At 36.0% G+C, this 22,113-nt stretch overlaps 1 protein-coding gene across 4 annotated transcripts; it reads left to right on the forward strand.

Moving 5' to 3' along the window:
* Nucleotides 1–1,213: 1,213 nt before the first annotated feature.
* Nucleotides 1,214–20,857, forward strand: ODR4 (odr-4 GPCR localization factor homolog). Of its 4 annotated transcripts, none has more exons than XM_015813314.1 (14): nucleotides 1,214–1,361; nucleotides 1,543–1,722; nucleotides 2,533–2,667; nucleotides 4,250–4,345; nucleotides 4,993–5,099; nucleotides 5,772–5,808; nucleotides 6,399–6,539; nucleotides 7,348–7,443; nucleotides 11,625–11,690; nucleotides 12,471–12,602; nucleotides 13,733–13,832; nucleotides 15,771–15,950; nucleotides 19,069–19,161; nucleotides 19,998–20,857. In XM_015813314.1, the coding sequence occupies exons 2-14, from the start codon at nucleotides 1,624–1,626 to the stop codon at nucleotides 20,063–20,065; spliced, it is 1,350 nt and encodes a 449-aa protein (XP_015668800.1). In that variant the 5' UTR covers nucleotides 1,214–1,361; nucleotides 1,543–1,623; the 3' UTR covers nucleotides 20,066–20,857. The 4 variants fall into 4 exon arrangements, with proteins under 4 accessions (XP_015668800.1, XP_015668803.1, XP_015668801.1 ...); XM_015813317.1 differs by having other exon boundaries at nucleotides 13,733–13,823; XM_015813315.1 differs by having other exon boundaries at nucleotides 1,214–1,335.
* The last annotated feature ends 1,256 nt before the right edge of the window (nucleotides 20,858–22,113 follow it).

A 22,113-nucleotide genomic window follows, 5' to 3' on the forward strand; every position in this document is an offset into this window, starting at 1 on the left:
GTTAGCTATGCACTTTGAGATGAAAACCCTTCAAATGGTGCGGGAGTATGGACGGATTTCCAGAAAACATTGCAGACTACGGGAACCATTTGCGCTTCAGTTTGAGATGCAGACAATGCAGATTCATCCCTCAACTGCTTGCGCCTGTCTTCAACAGTGAAAGGGACATAGGGCAGAAAATATCCTGCAGCCAAGAAGACTCCACACTCATTTGCACTACTCAGGTGACTCTGAGGACATAGGTAAACCTCCACATGACCTCAATTACTCTAAAACAGTGTTTCTCAACCTTGACAATTTTAAGGCATGTGGACTTCAACTCCCAGAATTCCACAGCCAGCAATGCTGGCTGTGGAATTCTGGGAGTTGAAGTCCACATGCCTTAAAATTGTCAAGGTTGAGAAACACTGCTCTAAAAGAATGCAAATGACCAGCGGTCTGCAAGGAATATAAGTCCTTCCATTCCCCACCATCCAGTCAGAGCTGAAGAAGCTTCTTGGATGAGAAGCGAAACGTCTTCAAAGAAAAACAAGAAAGCCCAGTTGCCTCCTGAAAAAAAACACCTTTGGAATTAAGATTCCTACAATTGATGTCGAAATTAGCTGCTGTGGAACGTAGCATAGGATGGGGATGCTTCGCTTTAGTGACGCGTGGAGCAGCTTACCCAAATTCATAATTTGGAAATGTGGAAGGCTAATTTTTTTATTATTTTTTTTTTGCATTGAGGGGATGTCAGCATTTGAAACCAACGAGGGCCGTGTCGAAGGATTTAGTTTCCGTAATTGATATGAATGACTTCAACTCCCAGCTGGATTCTAAAAGTTAGAAGTCCATGCATCTTAAAAGTTGATGAAGTTGGGAAACGCTAACTTAAGCTACAGTCTCTCAGTTGACGAGCTATTAGAAATAGCTCTCTTATCCCAAGGAAGGAAATGTCTCATCTGCCGCCGGAAATACATCCAGCGTTTTTGCCCTCTTGCCTTACGCCATCTTGGATGCGGCGGAATTTATTTGGAAGGGGCGGTTTCGTATGTTTATATAAAGTTAAAAGGACACAGGAGAAGCAGGAAGCAGCTATTTCAGCGCTTTCTGACCTAAGAGACAAAAAGAAAGAAAAAGAATTAGTACTGTATAAGAAAATCCGAAAACGCTTGGAATGCAAGGATTTTTGGGGGGGGTCCAATTAAGTGCGTGATTACGTCATCTGAGTGCGTCCTGTTGGAGGAAGGCGAGTACTGGCGCGGAGAGATGACGGACGGAGGACACATCAGTGCTTGAGTAAAGGAAAGAATCTGGTGGATACTTTGGATGGAGTTGTACAGTAAGACAACTACGGTAAAACAAGAAATAAAACGAAAGAGGTAATTTGGATTGCAGCTGCTGTATAGGAAACTGCATTAAGAAGGCTGCAAGGGTGGAGATGGAAAAGTTAAGTTTAAAAAAAAAATCGATGAGGTGCAATAATACTAATCCCTACGTAGCATTTCTCCTTTGTTGAGTTTTTAAGATTAGAAATCTAAGGTCTGTTCCCTTAATTTCTAGGGTTACTGAGCCTCTTCTTCTGCCCCGTTTATAAAAGTTTTATTACACATTCTATGATTGGGCAATTGAGACTTTGTAATAATGGGAAGAAGCTACTTCGTGGAGGAAACTGTCGGACAATATTTATCAGACTTGAATGCTAAATCAAAAAGACTTATTACTGGTCTTTTAATAGGGCAGGTAAGTCTGCTGTACTTTTTCACCTATGTTTCCTCTGTTGCAGTTTGACAAGAAAATACTATGCAACTTCAGTTATGTCATCAATTACCAATGTACATCTTTATTATTGGTGTATTTCATTAATTATACAATTCTGTACATGTTTATTTAGATATCATTTCAACACTGTATCTGTTAATAATTTAGCTATTGTCATGTAAAAGAATCATCTAAACCAGTGTTTCTCAACCTTGACAATTTTAAGGCATGTGGACTTCAACTCCCAGAATTCCACAGCCAGCATTGCTGGCTGTGGAATTCTGGGAGTTGAAGTCCACATGCCTTAAAATTGTCAAGGTTGAGAAACACTGATTTAAATTGAGGTTTCCTTACTGTACAAACAGAAAATAAATAGGCTGCATAGTTAGAGCGTCTTTTGATTCTTCTTTTCACAATCTGTTGCATTAATGTATTTTTAGGATAGTTTTCTTGGATTATTAGTGATTGTTAACAGAACTGATGTTGTTGAATGCTTCAAATGGTAGCTAGAGTATTAAAATATTATTTGTGTATTTTGGAAGCCCTGGACTTGAAATGTTTTTAGTCATTTTATCTATGTGGCTATTTACACTTGCTTTAAGTCTTATATTTCTTATTTGGATTCAAGTTTCTGATGACATGTACTGCACAGATAATCTATAAATGAATTCTTAGAAATGCATATAAGCTAAAGAAGGTCCAGTTGACACCATTGTATAAAGAAGTGCCTTTAAATGGTCTCTATGGACTGTTTTTTGTTCTGTAAGCAACTTTATCTTTTCTATTTTTCAGTGTACCCAGCAAAGAGACTATGTTTTGCTGGCTATTCAAACTCCTGTAAAAGAGGAAGAAAGTAACAGTAGTGCAAACCACCATACAAACTTGTCTAATATTGATGAAGAATGGACAGCAGCACATGCCAGACAAGTAATAAAAATTGTCTTACTTTGACATAGAAAAGTACTTTTCTTGTAAACCTGTCTCAGCTTCATAATGATTTTCTTTTTAAAGTTAATGCTGCCTTCTGCTGTTTTTGGACAGTTAAACATGGAACATTCATCTTCTTCTTCTTCTTGTGCCATATTCGTTATCGGACGTTGGCGATCATGTTGGCAATCCTGTTTTTATCAGCAGCCGCACGAAAAGTGCTGCTGTATGAGATATAATCAGATTGCTCTGCCATGTTGCATTCTTGAATATGGCTTTGTTGCTTGCCAGGTAGCCTGGGACACTCACAAGTGGATGAGATATCCTCTCATATACACATAAGGCCGATATCCATCTGGGGAAGGTAGAAAGGATTTTAAACAGTGATGAGCTTTTGAGATGAATGGACATGATCTAGTTTTCTGGTATGCTGATATTTTGCTGTCAGCTATGGCTGTCATCTTAAGAGGCAGAGTAAGCCGCTTTACAGTGGAAAAGGGACTGACCAGGGTCTTATATTTGAATTTGGCAAACTGATTTCTGATTGGTTAGTCTGAGTTCTGCTCTCAAACCATTGGATTTCTTTTTTAATCAAGGGGTTAATTCCAACGCTGAATATCTGCATATTTAAAGTTAAAATGGGTATTATCATTTTATTCTTCTAATAAACTGTGGTTTTCTTGGTCTCCTATGAGGCAATGAGAAAAGCTAAAGGACTGAAATCTGTGGCCATATGCCTCTGTTAGGTTCACAAGATTATACTATTGGAATTATTTCCATTTTGGGTTGTTGTTGTTTTTTAGTTTCTACTCAGCAGAAGGGCAGAGATTGTGAGAACCATATTTCTCTCTAAATGTTGAGGTTAGGGAGCAGATGTTGCATAAAGTACACCTTAGAACAGGGGTCCCCAACCCCTGGTCTGTGGCCCAGGGCTGGCCCGCAGCCCGTTGGGAACTGGACTGCACAAGCAGTTGGTGAGTGCACAAAGCTGTATTTGCGCAAGGGGTGCATGCACAAAACCATGCACTCTTTGCAACCGCCACCAGCACAAGTCCACGGAGCCAGAAAGGTTGGGGACCAGTGTCCTAGAAGGTAGATGCTGGCAATGGAACTACCAAGTCACTACTCCAGAGCAGGAGGTACGACCAGGACATGAAGATCCATTGGACAGCTGTGAGACATAGTAATAACTGAACCTTTGCAAACCTGTTTAGCTATAAATTACTACTTAAGCATCTACTATGACTATCAAAAGCCACTGAGAGTTCAAGGAGCACAAGGATAGTTGCATAACACCATCTTGGCTTTGCCACAAGCCAAGAACAAGTGTGATCAAGGCTATCTCAGTATTCAAACCCATCCTAAAACCTGACTGAAACACATCTAGATAATCTGTTTCCTCCACAGTTCTCCTCAAGTGCAGGCTGCTCACCTTCTCAATAAGTTAAAGATTGGTCCATAATGAAAAACCATCAGGTTTAAGGATGGCCTCTTGAGGAATGGGTGCATCACTGCCTCTTTCAAAGCAAGAGTGTTAGGCCAATAGTAATAGTAATAATATGTTTGCATTTGATTTGCTTAGGTATCAAGAATGCTTCCTGGAGGACTGCTAGTTGTTGGTGTTTTTATCATTTCAGTTCCAGAGCTGGCAAAAGAAATCCAAAATATCCTGCGGAAGGTAAATAATAAAAGTAATATTTTGTTTTATTTTTATTCTTATTTCACTTACAAACATTTGTTTTATATTTTTACAAGTTACATTTGTTTTCTATTATGTAAGTTGCCAAGATGAAATGGATTGCCTTGGGGTGAGAGAGAGGGGAGAGAGAGAGAGAGGGAGAGGGAGAGAGAGAGAGATGAAATGCTCCCTTGCAGGAAAAGAGCCTCAACCAAGCTCACTCTTCACTTTATATTACATATAATATTGTCAATAACGTTTGAAACAAATAAATAACTCAAAGATAAAAGCACCCTTTCCTCTAGAATACTTGGATAAACTATTAGATTGATCTTACTGTTACTTTTCACACTTGTGGTATCCTTCCTGATATTATCAACATGTACGCAAACATCACTGTTTACTTTGCAATCTGTTATTACCAAATTCTGGTGCTCAAGGACAAGTGTTTGGGTTATTTTATCTGTCTCCATTCCAAGGCCACAAGCACTGGGTATTTCTACTAAGCAACACAAAGAGCTATACCAACAAAGGCTTGAATAACAAAACTCTATATGCTTAATATATTCTATACCACCATGATGGGAGGATAGATAAGGTACCTAAGAATCAGATTTGACTCTGTTCTTGTTCTGCTTTTCTCCAAGCTTCTTTTTTCAATAGAAAAGTCTGCAGCTAGAAAGAGATTGTGGAGCATTTCAGAAGAAGATGTCTCAGATAGAGTGGCGCTTCATCTTTGTTCAACTACAAAGAAGTATCCTTGTTGCATCAGTCTTCATATGACTATATAGGACGATCTATGCTCTTTCTAAATTACAGTTTATAATTCAGGCTTTGCCTCTGCTTTTACCTTTCCACAGTTATACAATTCAAATAATTCCAAATAAATTAGATAAAGGTTAGTTTGTTTTGTAGCTAGCTCTGCCCTGTGATCTCAGTAAAAGTAAAAGCAAAATTCAACAACCTTCTATTTTTAAAATGTAGTTAACTGATATATTGATGCGCTATGTTCAAATCTACGGGAACAATTCAAAGACAGGCTCTATCCTTTCGTGTTGTGCTGCCCAGAGGATTGGAAGTTTTCAGAACAAATTTGGGCTGAAGATCTAACAGAGATGGGGAAATGAAATATGTGTGTGGCAGGGGGGAGGTGTCAGGGATCAATATACAATAGATATATTAATGGTGTGTATTTAACTACAGAATGTATTTTATCACGTAAACCAGCAACAGTGCTGGATATGTACGGCTTTCTCTTTGTTGCTTATGTTAGCTAAAAGGAAGCATTATCTGATCTGAACAGACTGAGTTTTAGTTCAGATCTTTAGAGATGGCTGGGAGGTGTTTCATTATAAAAGTGTTAAGTGCTTCTTATTACTGTAGTATCTCTTAAATACACTTAGTTACTATTCCTTAACTGGAAACGAATACTTTGTCGTACCTACGATGTGCAAGATCCAAAGGTAGGTTCTGTATTGGGTAAGAACAATTAACTAATTGAATTTGTGTTGCCAATCTCAACTAAATTACCTGCCATTAAGTGGTACCTTTAAGTGGAACCATCTACCTGGTGGTTAAGGCACCAGGGTAGAAACTGCGAGACTGTGAATTCTAGTCCTGCTTTAGGCATGAAAGCTGACTAGGTGATCTTGGGCCAGGCATTCACTCTCTCTCAGGCCAGCTCACTTCATAGGGTTGTTATTATAGGGAAAATTTGGAGGAGGATGGAGTATTAGATATGTTTGCTGCCTTGAGTTGTTTATGAAAACAATAACAGGATATAAGTAAATAAATACAAATTATAGTTTTGTTCTTAGATTTCAGTGGGGCTCTGCTAGCTCCCATTTAAAGTTTGCTCGAAAGAAGTATGTATGGGAGCAGCAATTACACATACACAAACTACAATTCTGCATGTGCTTATTTCAGAATAACTTTTATTGAATTCATAAATAAATGCATAGATTGAGTCATTTAAATTGGGTGATTTATCATTTATGTTTTGAGATTATTTGATTATTGTAATAATTGAGCCTCTCTTTTTTTTCTCCTTTAGAGTACAGCTAAGCCGGCAGACTGGAAATACCAGAATGCTCTTTCTGCTTCCTGGCTATCGTTAGAATGCACAATTAATGTTAATATACATATTCCTCTCCCTGCCACCTTGGCCAGCCACAACTTAGAAAAAAATATAAGGGTAATTTAAAAAAAACCATTTTGTGTTATTAATTGTATCATAAGGCTTAACTCTTATTGGCTTTGTTGCTTTTTTCACTAGAATATTTTTTACCTTAGATCATTTCCTCTGCCTTCCTTAGTCTTTTGCCTGCACATCTTTCTTTGGTATCCTAACAGTTGTCAGCTAATTTCTTGCAAGCTCCTCAAACTGTGACTTGTTTCCCCAATAGGACTTTCTTTAACTTCTTTTTTTGTCTTGATTTTAAGAGAGATCATCAGTAATATATGTTGCTACTCTTGAAATCCGATATTGGAATGAGCAATAGAATGGAAATATAAGGGTTAAACATAACTTTTGGGTTTAAAAATACTGTATATCCTTTAGCAGTAGTATACAACAGTAAATGTCAACGATAGAAATATTGAACAGTGGCAATTCACTAACAAATACTTGGAAAATAACATGCCATCCTTTCATTGGTAATCTAGCATGTCCATACTCAAGATAAAGAAGAGTATGACCTTGAAACACTAAGTTACCAATGGCTTAGAGATCATGTCATATTTTTATTTAAACATTGTTGTAGATGTATCCACACATGACAGTTAATACCCGTTCTTTAGTGACTAGTATAAAAATTAGAAGGAATCAACTTCTCTGCTTCATGATCTAAAATTATTTAAATTACATTTAGAAGAGAACATCTGCGGGTTGTTCTGCAGCTTAGGCTTTTAAAATTATTAAATGTATTTCACTTAACACTGGTCAGAAATGTAGTTGATCTTTCAGTAAAATTACCCCTTTTGTTTTTGATTCTGATTTATAGAATGGATTGGGACGTTGGGCCCAACAGATAGAGGAGGCTGTCTTTTTGATCAATGGACAAGCCAGACAGGAAGATGCTGACTTACTGGAAGGGCAGGTAGGTAGTAAACAATGTAAACTTGAAATTGTTGTCCTCTGTAGCAGCTTGCATGATAGGTTTTCCGGTGCTCTATTGAAAACAGTTGAAACTTTTGTTAAAGCAAACCACTAATACAGCACATTTTTTTTATATTGGAAGTTTGAATCAAATTTTGAAAGCAAGATGACCTAAGGCGGTTTCGGCTGTGGTTTGTTCTCCAAGCTTGTTTCAGTATAATTTCTGAATGTTTTGTTACCAAACTAGGTAACATCATCAGCAGGATTTTCTTGTCCTATTCGCCTTAGCTTATAAATGTCTTGTGTGCCCTAAGGAGTATCTAATCCCAAATGTATGCCTCGTTTATTCAAGCAGTAACATGCTAAATGAGCACACTGACACTGACATACATTAACTTAATAATATATAATGATCAAATTTGGACAATGTGCTAAGATAGAGGCTTTTTTAAAAAACTGATTATGAATGGGCATTAGTTAGCATTAATAAATCTCACTAGGGCTCATATATGAACGTCTAAACAAGCCCCCAAACTATCGTATAGAGTTATGGTTACATTTGGGTAAAAAAAAAAATAATCCATATTATCCATGTAGAAACTGAGGGAGAGTTTATCTTCTTATTTCAGGACATTTTGAAAAATTGCAGGTAGTCTTTGATTTAAGATCATAATAGGAACCAGGAAAAGTGAGGCATCATTTGACTGCAACCAGTTTTATGACCTTTTTTGACACGGTTGTTAAGCAAGACGTGACTTGCACACTTCCCTACAGTTTTCCCTATTAACTTTCCTTGTTGAAAGCTGCCTGGGAAGGATGCAAATGGCGATGATGTGACTCCAGAACAACGGTATTGTTATAAGTGCGAGTCAGTTGCCAAGTGTCTGCACTGTGATCATATGACCCATGGGACAATGCAACAGTCATAAAAGCAAGGAATTGTTGTAAGTCACTTTGTGTAAGTTATCATCACTTTGAATGGTCACTGAACAAATGATCATTAAGTCAAGAACTACCAGTGTGTAAGAAGACACTCCAGTAAAAAACAGCACTCTTTAAGCTGCATTGTATTATTAAGTCACCAGGATGAATACATTAATTTTCTTTTATCCATTTCAATTTTGCGTATATATACCTTCAGAGATCTATTTTGGACTAATGTGGATTTTTTATCTTCCCCTCTAACTTCCAAAAATTTTCTAAGCGTTTCCTGTTTTGGTACTTGAAGGCGTCCAAGTTTTAAATTCTCCAGCAGTAGAAAAACAGTGTAATTAAAGTCTGATGTTACATTAACGCTTTCTGGATTCTCCCCCATTTTTTCTTGCTTTAGCCTAGAATGATCTTTAAGAATTGTCTCATTCTTTATTTCCATATTTTTCTTAGAATACCAATAACTATGCTTAGTTTTCTTTCTCTTTTCCTTAAAAAAAAAGCTTTTTTCGTGCCTTGGTTCTTTCTCCTTATTCCTGTCTCTACCAATGGTTTCAAATAAGGATGGTTTAATGACTTGGCACTCCATCAATGGTATTCTTTACCTCATCAGAGTGGGCTGATAAGCAACAGTAAACTCTGCTATTGGATTTCAGTCTGTAATCAAAGTACAGAATGCATAGAAAAGTGGAGTGAAGTCATTCATGGCTTCAATGGTTTCTATCATACACTACTTTAAAAGGATTCTTCTTATAGTAAACTAGTCAGTGAAATCATCCCTGTTAGTTTGATCTCATGAGTCTAATAATGCTGAACCAATGCTGCTCCTCCCTTTCTCAGGCAAAATCCTAGTGTTAATGCCTTGACAAAGATAGTCTCCCTGCCTTATCTCTATCCCTGCCTTATCTCTCGCTCGCTTGCTCTCTCTCTCTCTCTCTCTCTCTCTCTCTCTCTCCATCCCTCCCACCCTCCCTCCCTATCAATGCTCATAAATGCCCTTTTTTACACTGTCTGTTTTGCATAATTAACCAGAAGGTGGCACCAGATCACTTCAGCAAAATGTTTCTGATGCTCTAAAACTCCATTCCCAGCTGTCAGTGGTGCTAAGGGAGATATGGCCAGATATTCTTTCCTTTGATTTCCACTTGCCTGTATTATTGTATCACTCAGTAAGAGAACAGGTCAAACAGACACTTGTACATTGAGATATTTTTATCCCTTTTTAACTCAACAGCAGATGTAGACTTTAAGCCTGAGAGTCCAGTGGGCATCATTTGAATCAAGAGGGCCTTATTCTCCTGAGAAGCGAAAGATTATTCCATGGAGATACTTTGCTCATCATTTTATCCAATGATAATTTGTCTGTTATTTGAAATAGTTTTAAAGATTCAGAAGGCTGTTTTTCTACTGAAGGAAGAAGAACGGGAACAGTGCATTAGTCTTGAGCCTCATGGCATCCTATCGACTTTCGCTATCAACATGGAGCATATCTCCATGTTTGACTGTTTTTACAGTTTCCACTTCCTTTTCAAGCTCATAGCAAATAAAACATACAGTTCAGTCCTTTTCACAGAAATCATTCTCCTGCCATTGTTTGTGACCAGAATCTCTCCCCTTGTGGAATTTCCCAGATTTTACAATATCCAACAATCTTAACCTCGAGTGGGGAGACCATTGACTCAGACAATTGATTCAGGGAATGTGTTTCTTATGATGAGTTTCTGTAAATTAAATTAAAGAAAGCTAAACATTGCCCATCTAGCCCACAAACATTTATTTGAAATTATCAGGAGTAAGCATGGTTGATTACATATAGACATTATGTAATCATAGACATTACATTATAGTTTAGCTTTACATTTTCATTGAGAAAGACAAAATCACAATCTTACCCAAAAGGCAGAGTTATTCCACCTGCGGTCAGAAAAATTAATTTCATTCCTCTTAGTTTAATATATCAAGAACACTTGGAATATAAATGCTATTTCTCTTAGCAGAACCACACTGAATTCAGTAGGAGCAGAACCTGAATCTGTTCATATCCAGTTTCCTGGGAGAGCATTTTAATCTGAGGAAGTAAATCTATTTGCTGACTTTTAAACAATCTCTCAGGTTGCCTCACTTCCTTTTCACTCACAATTTTAATAACAGAAAATCTGGGCTGCTACCGTTTCTTCTTGATCCAGAAATTCTTCCATGTTATTATTCTATTTATACCAATTGATAAGGTGATTTTGAAAATTTATGCTGATTGATATGATACTTCTGAAAATTGGATCCAACCCATGATCCAAGTAATTCTTTCCAGATTTTTCTATCTATTGTAGCAAGCTTCAGTTCTCCGTTTTTATTCTTAATTTGTTACTGAAAAGATCTTATATATATTCTTAGACTATTCTAAATCAGAGTAGAGTTTAACCTCTTCTAAGATGCCTCTTTTGCATCAAAACAGAAAAAAACCTTTGCATAGTATCTGTTTTGTTTCTAGATTGTAGCTTAATTTTGATATGTGCATTAATGCAAAAGTAGAGATTAAAGTCACATTGTTTGAGAATGTAATCTACAATATCTGTAGAGTGGTTAATATTTATACCTAAAAAAACCTTAAGCAAAGTAAAATACCCTATCATCACCAGAATTTTCTTTGAGTTAAGCATTACATTCTCCAGTATGGTGATCGTGCAAGTCTGATTGTGCCTTGCTGATTTTATATTCTACCATACTTTGAGTACATTTTTAAAAAATAAACTAATACTTTTTCGTATTAGAGAGTTAGTTTGGTGTAGTGGTTAAAGCATCAGATTAGAAACTGGCAGTGTGTTTTTATCCTACTTCAGGCACAAAACCATCCATGTGACTTTGGGCCAGTCACTACCTCAACTATAGAAAGAAACCATGGGCAAACCATTTTCCAAAATCTTGCCAAGAAAACTGCACAGACTTGTCCAGGCAGTCACCAGGATTCAAGACTGATTCAAAGGCATATCTATTAACATTAACTATCTAGAACTTAGCTGAACTGCAGAATATTACCTATGAAATAAATGATAAGTGTTTGCAGAAGGGTGGAAAACTTCACCAATTCATTAAAGGTTTTTGTCACACAATCCTGTAAAAAATCACAACAGCTAAGACAAAATAAAATACGCAAATGTCTAAATGTTTTTCTCTGATAGATTCTAGTTTAGCATTTGAACCTTACCAATATTCTTTTCAGTTCAGCTGTCTTCTATACTTGAATTATCCTTACAGAAAAAATCAAGAGGATATATGACATCAGCTACTAGGAATCTTGATGTTAAGGTCTTAACACAATTGGTAAGTAAACTTTTTGACAAAGGGGTTAAAAAGTAAGAAGATGTATCCTCCATTCAGATCTCGCTCACATATCAGTACATAGTCTTATGCAAATTGGTAATTAACAATCTTGGCTCTCCATCTCAGCAAACATAAGAATAATAAAAAACTACAGAACGACAGAAGGTTTTTCTGAGGGGTTTTTTTTGTGTTTTTTTTGGCCCATACCGCTTTCACTTTCTATGAGCATTGTTTGTAACATGATTGGTAAGTGATGAAAGCTGGTTGAAATATCTGCTAATTTATTTAGGAGGCTGTAAGTAGTCTATTATCTTTCAGTATGAATGCAGATCATTTTAATAAATATTAATAAAGAATATGCATTAAGCATTTTCCAATGTAGAAAAGACCCTGATGGCGTTCCTCATTGAAAGCACCCACTTTATGGAACAGCCTCTCTCTGGAAATGAGATTTCCCCCCCCCCTCTCAATTAACCTTCTGGAAGTTATTTAAAATGGAACTATTCCAAAGAACCTTTGGAGGTAAGTGGGGTAATGCTACCTTGTTTATTTTTCTTTGTTTTTTTAAATGTACTATTACGTTTATTTCTTTACCAAGGATATTTCAGTATTGTACATTTTGATGTCTGTTAATGTTGGTAATTAAGAGGATTGTTTGGAAATTACAATGATGTGGAACTCTAATAAGCAAAAATAAAATTTCACGTTTACAGTTATTAAAGATAGAGTGGAATTGGCTAACGTGTACTATTTGTGTTTTCTGCCTATTCTCTGTTTCAGATGCAAAGTACAAACTCCAGATCAACAGCTACGGTCCAAATCTGCAGTGGCTCCATAAATCTCCATAAAGGAGCTTTAAAATGTAAAGCTTACATCCATAATAACAAGCCTAAAGTTAAAGATGCTGTTCAGGTATTTTTACTATCCCTCATCTTTGAAAAAACTGGTTGTTTTCATGCTCCAGTCAAGATCTCTGATTTTGCTAGCAATTAATATAAATAAGGGATATAATTGCAATAATTCAAATTTCTTGCCCAGAGGTTCCATGCATGCTTTTCTTCAAAAACGACAAAACAGAACCTCAAATCCATATTAACCCTCCCTAGTTTTGTCATTTATAGTCCCAGTATATCTTCAAACGTCTGATTGTGTAACAATCATTTTGAGGATACTATTGACAAGGTGAGCATAACTGGAGTGGGGTGACAGTCTTAAACATTGCTTTTCAATGGAAGTGTAGCTAATTTTAAACCTTCCTTCTTCAAGTTAAGATCTGGGAGGTGTTATTATATGGGGGGGGGGGTTATGACTCAATGGTAGTCTATGCCTAGTCATGATTTCTTTATGCTATGTTTGTACAAATAAGTCCTGGATTTGTACAAATGACTTTTCTAACACAGTGTGATATATGAATATAGCTGGTGTCTGAGGAAATGAAAGATGGTGAGAATAAGGAGCATTTCCTATCTTTAATGTCAAACTATCCATATAAGAGCCCCATGGGGAGTTCAATCCATTTTCAGTATCTGCCTGATTCCTATAAAGTGATAGGCGCAGTCCACCTTCTGCTGAGGGAATAATAATTGCACATTAGCAGGAGGCGCTCTTCAAATAGTTTACTCTTTTAAAAAATTACTGTAGCCAAAAGACTCTATTGCCATTTTTGTGGCAATCTCCCAAACTGCCCAGAAATCTCGCCTAGAAGGCAGGCTGAATTTTCACCGTGTGTCATGTAACCTGTTGTTGTTTTTTAATTTATCACACACTCTTTTCTCTGCAAAGATGGATGCATTTAGTTTTCTTCAGAGTCAGCATCCCTGGCAATGATTTCAACTCCTTTATAGCAGTCATTAAGTTTATATTATAAGTTTTAGAAGGAGTGTGTGTTAGGAATATATCAAACTGGGAACAAAATGTTGCAGAGGAGTCCAGAGCACTTCATTTCTTTCCCTGAGCCCATGGATCTTCCAAGGATTGGCTCAGAATGGTGGATTTTGCACGTGCATAGCTTTCATACGTGTTGTTCTGTGCTTCTTTTGTAGGCCTTGAAGAGAGACATAATAAACACTCTCTCTGATCGTTGTGAAATATTGTTTGAAGATCTGCTTGTCAATGAAACACCAGGAAAGAAAAGTAAGAGAAGTAAGGAGCCCAATAACCCAATCGTATGCTTTTAAAAATTTAATATTGTTTCCCCAGACTAATTTTATTTGAGCTTATTTCCACATAAGTGTGTGGTTTTTTAGAAAGTGCATCAACATTGCATGTGCATTCTTCTATACATTTTCTCTAAAAATGCACTTTTTATAAGTATTTTAATTCTGGACTTTTCTGTCACAATATTTAGAAAATGGGTAAGGGATGTGTGACGAAAACTAGAACCAACTTGGCATTTCTGACAAACTATGCTGTCCCATACTGAAAAAAATTATATTAAGCATCCCAGCATTATACCTGGAATCCCCAACATGGTGAAAAGTGTGCCAACGTGTCTACGGGGAATTCCAGACACCCTTATCAACTTAATTTACATTTATATTTTTCTCAGAAGCTGAGGATCTCCTGTTGTCTTTGGAGAGCTGATCAAGCAGACTTCTATGGCCTCTTATAATAGAAATTGAAACAATTTCTCTTGCCTTTTTGTTTCCCTATATTCCTGCATGTACTGAGTAGAAATAGACAAGTATTCACAATCCTAATTTACCTGTTTTTGGAAAGCATTCATATTTAACTAATATGGCCAAGTTACTTATAATTTTTAATTAACTCTTCAGGTAGCATCTGTTGTGTATATATGCGAATGCTATTGCATGATATACGGTATATATAGTAACTACATTTACTGTTGAAACATAAATCTTTCAGAATTACTTTCCTTTTCTCAAGATATTCCACCTCCATCCATGTTTCCTTGTTCCTTAATGTCGTCTTTTGGTCTCACAGATTTCAATGGCAAATGTTGCCAATGACTTATATTCTTCTTTTGCAGCAAAAGTAACAAACAGCCTTTTGATTCACTGTGTTCTAGCTTTTATGGAGAATATGCCTTTGATGACATGGATTAGAAAGATATTCTAACCTCAGCTATATGCTCTGCCCAGCAAGCAGTACTTGATTAGAAGTACCATTTTTTTTTCTAGGAAATGGAAAAAACTCTATGTTAGATAAAACTGTCTTTCCTCCCTCTTTCTATGATGAGGAGCATAGAGATGAGAATTATTGCCATTATAGTAAAATGGTGCACAAATTTGCTTTGTGACAAGGGAAGCCACACATCTTTAATAATATTGTAATAATATAATAACAAATCATATTTTATGGCCTCATCATAGGACATGCTTAGCAATCAGCTTTTAAGCACAATTAGTGTTTCACCCTCTCTTGGGTCTGGATGCTGTTTTAGGGATTGGAGCCTTTAATCCTTTAATCTTCCAATTTTTAGAATGCTCGCAACAGACAATCCATGGAGTCATCAGAAAGAATGTAAATGTGTTTTACCCATACACTCTTTGCCTTTTTTGAGGGGCTTTTGAGAGAGGGAGTAACTATCCTTACCATTCTTCCACTCTTAAAATTTCCTTATCTCCATGAAACAAATGAAACACAATGAAACAAAAAGCCTGGACATAATTGTGCTGCTCAACTTCAAATTTGAGTTTTGGCAGCATTGTCTCCCAAGTGCTACCTTTGCCTCAAGAGAAGAGAATATATGTAGCTCAGAGTTGAATTATGCTCTCCGGTGCTCTCTGAATTTGGTTGTTTGCTTGCAGACATTTCATTACCCAACTAGGTAACATCATCAGTGCCTTTATCAATTAAAGATTCCTGCAACACTCTTCAATGCACTCAAAAAATATAAGAAGTCAATTTAATGTAAATTGGATGCTGGGAGCTTGCTGGTGTATTATTATGCTTATTCAAAAGTAGTAGTGATGCTATGTATGTGTTTCATTCATATATATGAGATGTCTTACAATATTGAAAATTATATGTGTATTCATAATTTATGTGAGCGTGAACGGGATATAGCTCTTAATGCTTTTTATTAGTAATTAACAGGGATTCCCTTTCTTTTTTTAGATTCTGAATATCACATCTTGCCTTGTAGAGTTTTCACTCCCATTGTGGGATCCAATGTGTTGCTTTGTGATTATAAATTTGGTGATGAGACAATCAGGGAAATTCAGGAACGCTTTCTTGAAATGATGGACCAAGCTGTTCAATCAGATGATTTGCATATTGCTGAGGAAATGAATACAGGTAAATGTAGCTGCTAAGAATCAGATTGTTTTCTGTTGGGAATTACTCAGAAATAAAACTTGAAAGTGAAGCACATTTTACTTCAGAGTCCTTCAGTATTTTAAATGGGTTCCAAAGGCACATGATATATTTATATGTCCAAAACATTTCCCTGTGATATATGAAGGAAGTTTTTTTGGGGTTCTTTCCCACTTTTGAAACTTGTAACCAGATAAGGGCATGGAATTATAGCAAAATAGCATTTTAAATGCATGCATTTTAATATGCAAATTATTTTAATTTTTTGCAAGAAATGTTTCTTAATCATTAGGGGGTTTTTGCACTCTGTGATCAAAATATGTTTTATTAATTTTCCTTGGAGCTAAGCACCAACTAAGACAATGTAGGAGATGTTCAACAAAATGGCCTAGGAGCTATCTTTTGCTTAAAATAATTTAACTTAAAATAACTGTTTACAACCACATAGCCCAAGGAAAAAGAAAATTGGAATAATAATGGTATTCAGTTTTTTCCATCTGGTGTCAGAAGCTCATTCAAGCACACTTATATCTGCCCTTTCATGAATGCTAAGCATGGGATGAGCTGTAGAACAATCTTTAGCTGAAGCACAGAAAAATATTTTAAGATTTTTTCCCAACTAAAGATTGCACCTTTTATATCTTGTCTAGCTTAACCCTAAATGAAAACACTACAAATTCACTTTCTTGGCTAACATGAAACCAAAAAATTCAGAAAATGAGTTTACAATTCTCCATTTTCTCAAAATCTTTCATACAAAGATGGTGGCTTCTTAGAGAATAATCATTTCAAAGGAAACAAATGCTAGGATGATTTTCTGGAAATTATCTCATTATCCCAATAAGTGTTATCTGCAGTTGTATAATTTGTGCAACTGCATAATAGTGCACTAGAGCAACTGATGACTAATAGAGACCTGCTTTTTCAGTGGACTGTTTCTCAATTGAGCTCAGTGACCTCTGCTAGATGTAATTTATTGCATTGAATAAAACCTGCTAGTTTTAATATTTATTTAAAACATTTTAATTATGTGTGAACTAGTTTTGTCAAACATGATCCTCTGAACAACTGATAACTGAATAGGTACTTCACAGATCTGTATTTTAGGAACTTCTGTTTCTTATCATGAACAAGTAAGATATACATTAAGGGATTTGACTTAGTCTCAGCCTCTATTTACCAAAGGTTTTGAACAGAGAAACACAAATCAGATTGTGGGTACCTCACTGAGGGCAATCTCTTCCCTTTAATTTATTCTTAATCTAGTTGATGAAGAGTTAATGAATCCAAGAATTCTGGTCCTACAGGACAGAGTAACCATGACTTGCATTAGAATAGTTGTGATTAAGATGACTTCCATGGCAAGGCAAGCAGGATTGTTTCATTGAGTCTTGTTATGGACAAAAGTTGGATTTTTTAAAACTGAAATGCATTTGGGCGATGCAGTGACAATGTTTCTTAAACTTTGTTTGCCAGTTTTTTATTTCTTTGTTCCCCATTCTGGATATTAAACAAGTGTACACAAGCAAAAAAAGTGTAAAACCATTTGGTCAGTTGCTGAGTTTACTCCATTTTATACTGACATTAATAGCTTACGGCATATTAAGAAAGACTATGATACTGCCAATATTAATAACACTTCCAAGTGTACCTGCTGTGACACCTGATAGCCACTGGGATATTCAGATTTGTAAAGGGACATTTCTACAAAGTTTATTTCTATATAAAACGAAGGGACATGTTAATCTAGGACACCATCCTAACATTTACATTCAACATTGTCTACTAGAAATTATATGGGTAGAATTTCTGGTAGGAACACAATACTATGATTATGCCTCTTAACTGCTCTCCTATAAGTAAGCATTTTATATATATATAAAAGTCTTATATTTTGAGTCTTATATTTTTGCAACTATAGAAATGTTGACTACTTACGTACAGAATAATTACTCCATGATTTTAGTAATCATTGTACTTGTTGGCAATTCATAACATGGAGTTCATAGTTCTCTCTTCTTAAAAATGCTGTTAAATATCCTAAAATTCAAACCTGACTTGACTCCATAGTTGCCTGTACCTGAAGTTGCTAAAACAGTGACAGGAGGAGGAGTGGTGAATTCCTTGGGAGGGGGAAGACTATGGAATGCATGAGAGCCTTCTGTTGCACCAAGGTCAAGTTATGGAAAATGTTTGAGTGGCGCAGACAGTCTTTCTCAAAATAAAAGGAATGAACTCAGTTGGTGAACTATGAACTGTGGGTAACTCGGAATGGGAAAAGGGGTTTTTACCAATGTGGGTTTTCGCAGGAAAATCCCAGAACTGACTTTGCTTCTGCTATGCCTAGATGGATCTTTCAATAAAGCTATACTCTTGGTCATCCTAAAGAGCCAGGAGTTTCTTTTGTTGAATGTGCCAAATGGGATGGTTGGCAGAACAGTTCAGAAAATATAGCTTACATGAATTAATATAAAAATAGATTAATACCATCTCTGTTTATCTGCTATAACTATGACTATTAAGTTTAAGTGCTCATTGCTTTTATGCTGTATTTATTTACTGTAAGCATTCAGAAAAATGGCCATAGATGGAAATATTGAAAAAAAAATTACTTGCTTTGGGTGGGTTCTTTATTTGGAGAAATAATTGATGCACATGTTGCCTCCATAGTTGGGTTAGATCTATGTAAAAGCTATTTACATAGTTTATACATCATCTTTTCAAATAATAATAATAAGTATAGCACACAAAAGTTGCTGATGCTGAGTATTATGCAAGAAATCTTTGGGAGAATTTTTCAAAAGATAGTGGAATTCATTTCTTGTTCAGTTCTTAATTATTCTATATATTTTATTTGGATATTCTGCCTTGGGATGTGAGTTTAAAGGCAGTCTAAGTAAGACCCAGAGCTGTTTATAACTTGTATGCAAAATTAAATTACGCAACACGAATTTGCATTCATAGACTTGGTTTTTCCATCCTGGGCTCTGAAAAAACCTTTTTTTTAAAGAGTTTTGATGAAGAAAAGGAACATTAGGTTAGAGATGAAGTTCAGGCAAGATACAAACACATGCTTTTGCCTCTTTTCTTTTAATTATAGTTGAAGTAAGCCTGCCAAAGGAACTCCAAGATAATGCACAACCAAATCAAGTGACAAAAGAAATGCTACTATTGAAACTACATCAAAATATGGGTATATGTATTTTAGCCTTTGCTCCAGAACTACTTAAAATAGTCATGTTTAATATGATTTATCACTTTCCTTGAAGCATTCTCATGCAATCTTCTTTACATTTATGTCTAATTGCTTTAATGGTTATTTAAGATTGTTTTAATTATTGGTTTTATTGTACACTGCCCAGAGTCACATTTGTGAGGTGGGTGTCTATATACTTAGGTAGATGGATGGAAGGATGGATATATGAAAGAGAGAGGGAGGGAGGGAGTCCTCATTTAGCAACCAATTGCAGTTACAACAATGATGAAAAAATAACTTTGCAATCAATCCTCGTATTTATGACCGTCTTAAGCAAAGGAAAGTTGCAGTAAAACCCTTAAGTGCAATTGCAATTTCATTTAGCAATCACTTTGCTAAGCAACCAAGTCCTAAAGATTATTATACAAGGACTACCTATGGAAGATAGATAGATAGATAGATAGATAGATAGATAGATAGATAGATAGATAGATAGATAGATAGATAGATAGATAGATAGATAGATAGATAGATAGATAGATAGATAGATACAGAATGAATGAATATAAAGAACACACATTGCCTATTGACTCAGTTGCTTTGGTTCCCGATTTTCTAGCATTCTTTTGCTGGTGCAGTTACTCCTTATTTTATTAATATACTTTTCTCCTTGCCTGAGGAAGCCCAGAATAGATCCACAGGAGAAAGTCTATAAACAATGTACTACAAAATTAAACTAGCAAAAATGCAGTTTTTAGCGGGAGATGAATTAAAGTAAAATTCATTTGAAATACCAATTTGCATTATCTTTCAATTTTTTTATTTCTTTTCAGGAGTGGTGATAGCAGTGGCAGTTGCCATATCTGCAGTAGCTTTCTCCTTTAACTACTTCAGCGATTAAGCCTCAGAAAGCAAGAACAACTTCAGAACTCATGTCATTACAGATATACTGTAAGGATGCAAGCTTCTTGAACTGAATACGTTAAGATATCTTGTCATCTAACAAAGCAATACATGGCTCTAAAAAGCAATGGTCTGTCCTCTTTCTGCATGAAAGTAATGTAGGTGGGGAAAAGTGAGAGAACTCACACTGACAACTGGCACAAAAAAAGGATTAATTTTTCAGGGGACATCTGAAAGATAAGACACCGATTTGAACTTTCTCCTTACTTAATAAAATGTATAAAAACCCTGCTGATATGATTACTTGTGCTTTTTTAGGAAATGCTGGAACTGTATGATAGGTAATACAAGTTCCAGTTTTTTTTAATGAACCCATAAGTGGTTTTTTTTCAATTACACACTGTGATTATTTATCATCCTTGATTCATCTACACCTGTCCTAGAGTATATGTGAGTATACAGTATGTGTACATATGTATTTATTTCACAGTGCAGATAGCCTATGCCAACCATGATGGATACCGGTGACTCTGTTATATAATAATATAAGACAGTTAGTTGCTATGATGGAATAAGACAGTTGCTATGATGGAAACCCCAGCCAAGGGCTCATTGGAATACAATATATTTTACTTGCCTGTGAAATGCAAAAAGAATAACTTTATACCTCTGAGAGAGATTCCAGAGATTGGGGTCTATTACAGAGAAGGTTTGTCAATATGCCCATGTTCTCTTTGTGATGCTTTCAGAAGGAGGAATGGTCCATATACCTTTCTCTCCCTCCCTCTCCCCACTTTTTTTTTTTTTAAAAAAACTGATTTATTCCTCTTTCCTATGGGAAAACCTCATATGTAAGTGATAGAGATTGTTCCTCTCCTGAAAATAAACTCAAATGTCACCCTTTATTGGCATATAAACATGTTACAGGTTTGGATCATGTCTAACCTGCTATGGTTAACTTTTGAAATATACAAACTTTATTTGCTTCCTGTTTTATGTCCCTTTCACATTGATCGCAAGCCCGAGCCTCAGGGGATTGAATAGTTTACAATATTGCAAAAATAAATTGAGTTAAAAGCTCTTTTATCTGAGTTGCTTTCAATGTATTGGGTCAGATATTAACTTGGTTATGTTGGTCATCTGATTTGTAGGAACTTTACTACTAAAGTTTGTATGCTGCTCCATTTCAGACTCTCTCTTACACATTAATGTCTCTTCGACTTACAACAGAAAAAGTCAACAAGTAAGGGAACATCTTTAAGAGATTCTGGATGTATACAAAGATGCCCGTTACCAGGATTATGACTATGTGTTGTAAGAAGTCTCAAAACAAAATACTTTACGATGCTATTTTTGGTAGAAAGCAGTAAATAATGATGGAGAACACTCAGGAATGTCGTGGGTGTTCAAAAGCTTATTCACTCTGGGAGTGTCCTCTTGAGGAAGTGTTCCGTTTAGAATTCTTTCCCTATTATCAGTGCGTTATGTCTGCCAGCTTTCACTGGTAGTCATTGTTAAAACTTGATCTGAATTTTATATTCACCTGTTCTAAGATTATTATCTTTCTATTCTTGTATATGAAATAACCACAATATGGGATGGATCTATGCCATTTTAGTGACTTTGAGGCTGGAGTGATTCATAGAAGACTTGACTTGTCCTTCTTTGGAAATGGACACGGAGAAGTTAAGATAGCCTAGAGTAAAACATCTGATAGGGATTAGGTACCAGTTCTGCAACCCCTTCAAATTAAGGGCAGGAAAACCTAGCTCTTTTCTTCCTGCCCCCTCGTTTTTCTGCAGAGAGTGAATAAGACACCTGTCAGAATGCCTTGAGAGAACCCAGTTTAGAGCCATCCTACTCTGTTGAAGTAATGGCTTAAAACAAATAAAGAGCAGGATCATGCTTGCCCCATCTTGGGCTTGCTTCAAGTTTCAATAGCTAAGAGGAAAATAACGAAGTGTTGCTTCATGAAATGACAGATTTTCCCATCTCTGCCAATACAACTGCTCGTTTTCAGACAACAGACTTAATAAATTAATTCAT

The sequence above is a fragment of the Protobothrops mucrosquamatus genome, unplaced genomic scaffold (genome assembly GCF_001527695.2).
Source record: "Protobothrops mucrosquamatus isolate PMUCROS unplaced genomic scaffold, P.Mucros_1.0 scaffold151, whole genome shotgun sequence".
Taxonomy (NCBI): Eukaryota; Metazoa; Chordata; class Lepidosauria; order Squamata; family Viperidae; genus Protobothrops; species Protobothrops mucrosquamatus.

What these genes read in the sequence shown, in the direction of transcription:
- ODR4 (XM_015813314.1), top strand. Translation starts at nt 1,624, where the DNA reads ATGGGAAGAAGCTACTTCGTGGAGGAAACTGTCGGACAATATTTATCA. An exon ending in ACGATGTGCAAGATCCAAAG is followed by an intron (nt 5,809 to 6,398) that starts GTAGGTTCTGTA and finishes TTTCTCCTTTAG; the next exon opens with AGTACAGCTAAGCCGGCAGA. An exon ending in AAGTTAAAGATGCTGTTCAG is followed by an intron (nt 12,603 to 13,732) that starts GTATTTTTACTA and finishes CTTCTTTTGTAG; the next exon opens with GCCTTGAAGAGAGACATAAT.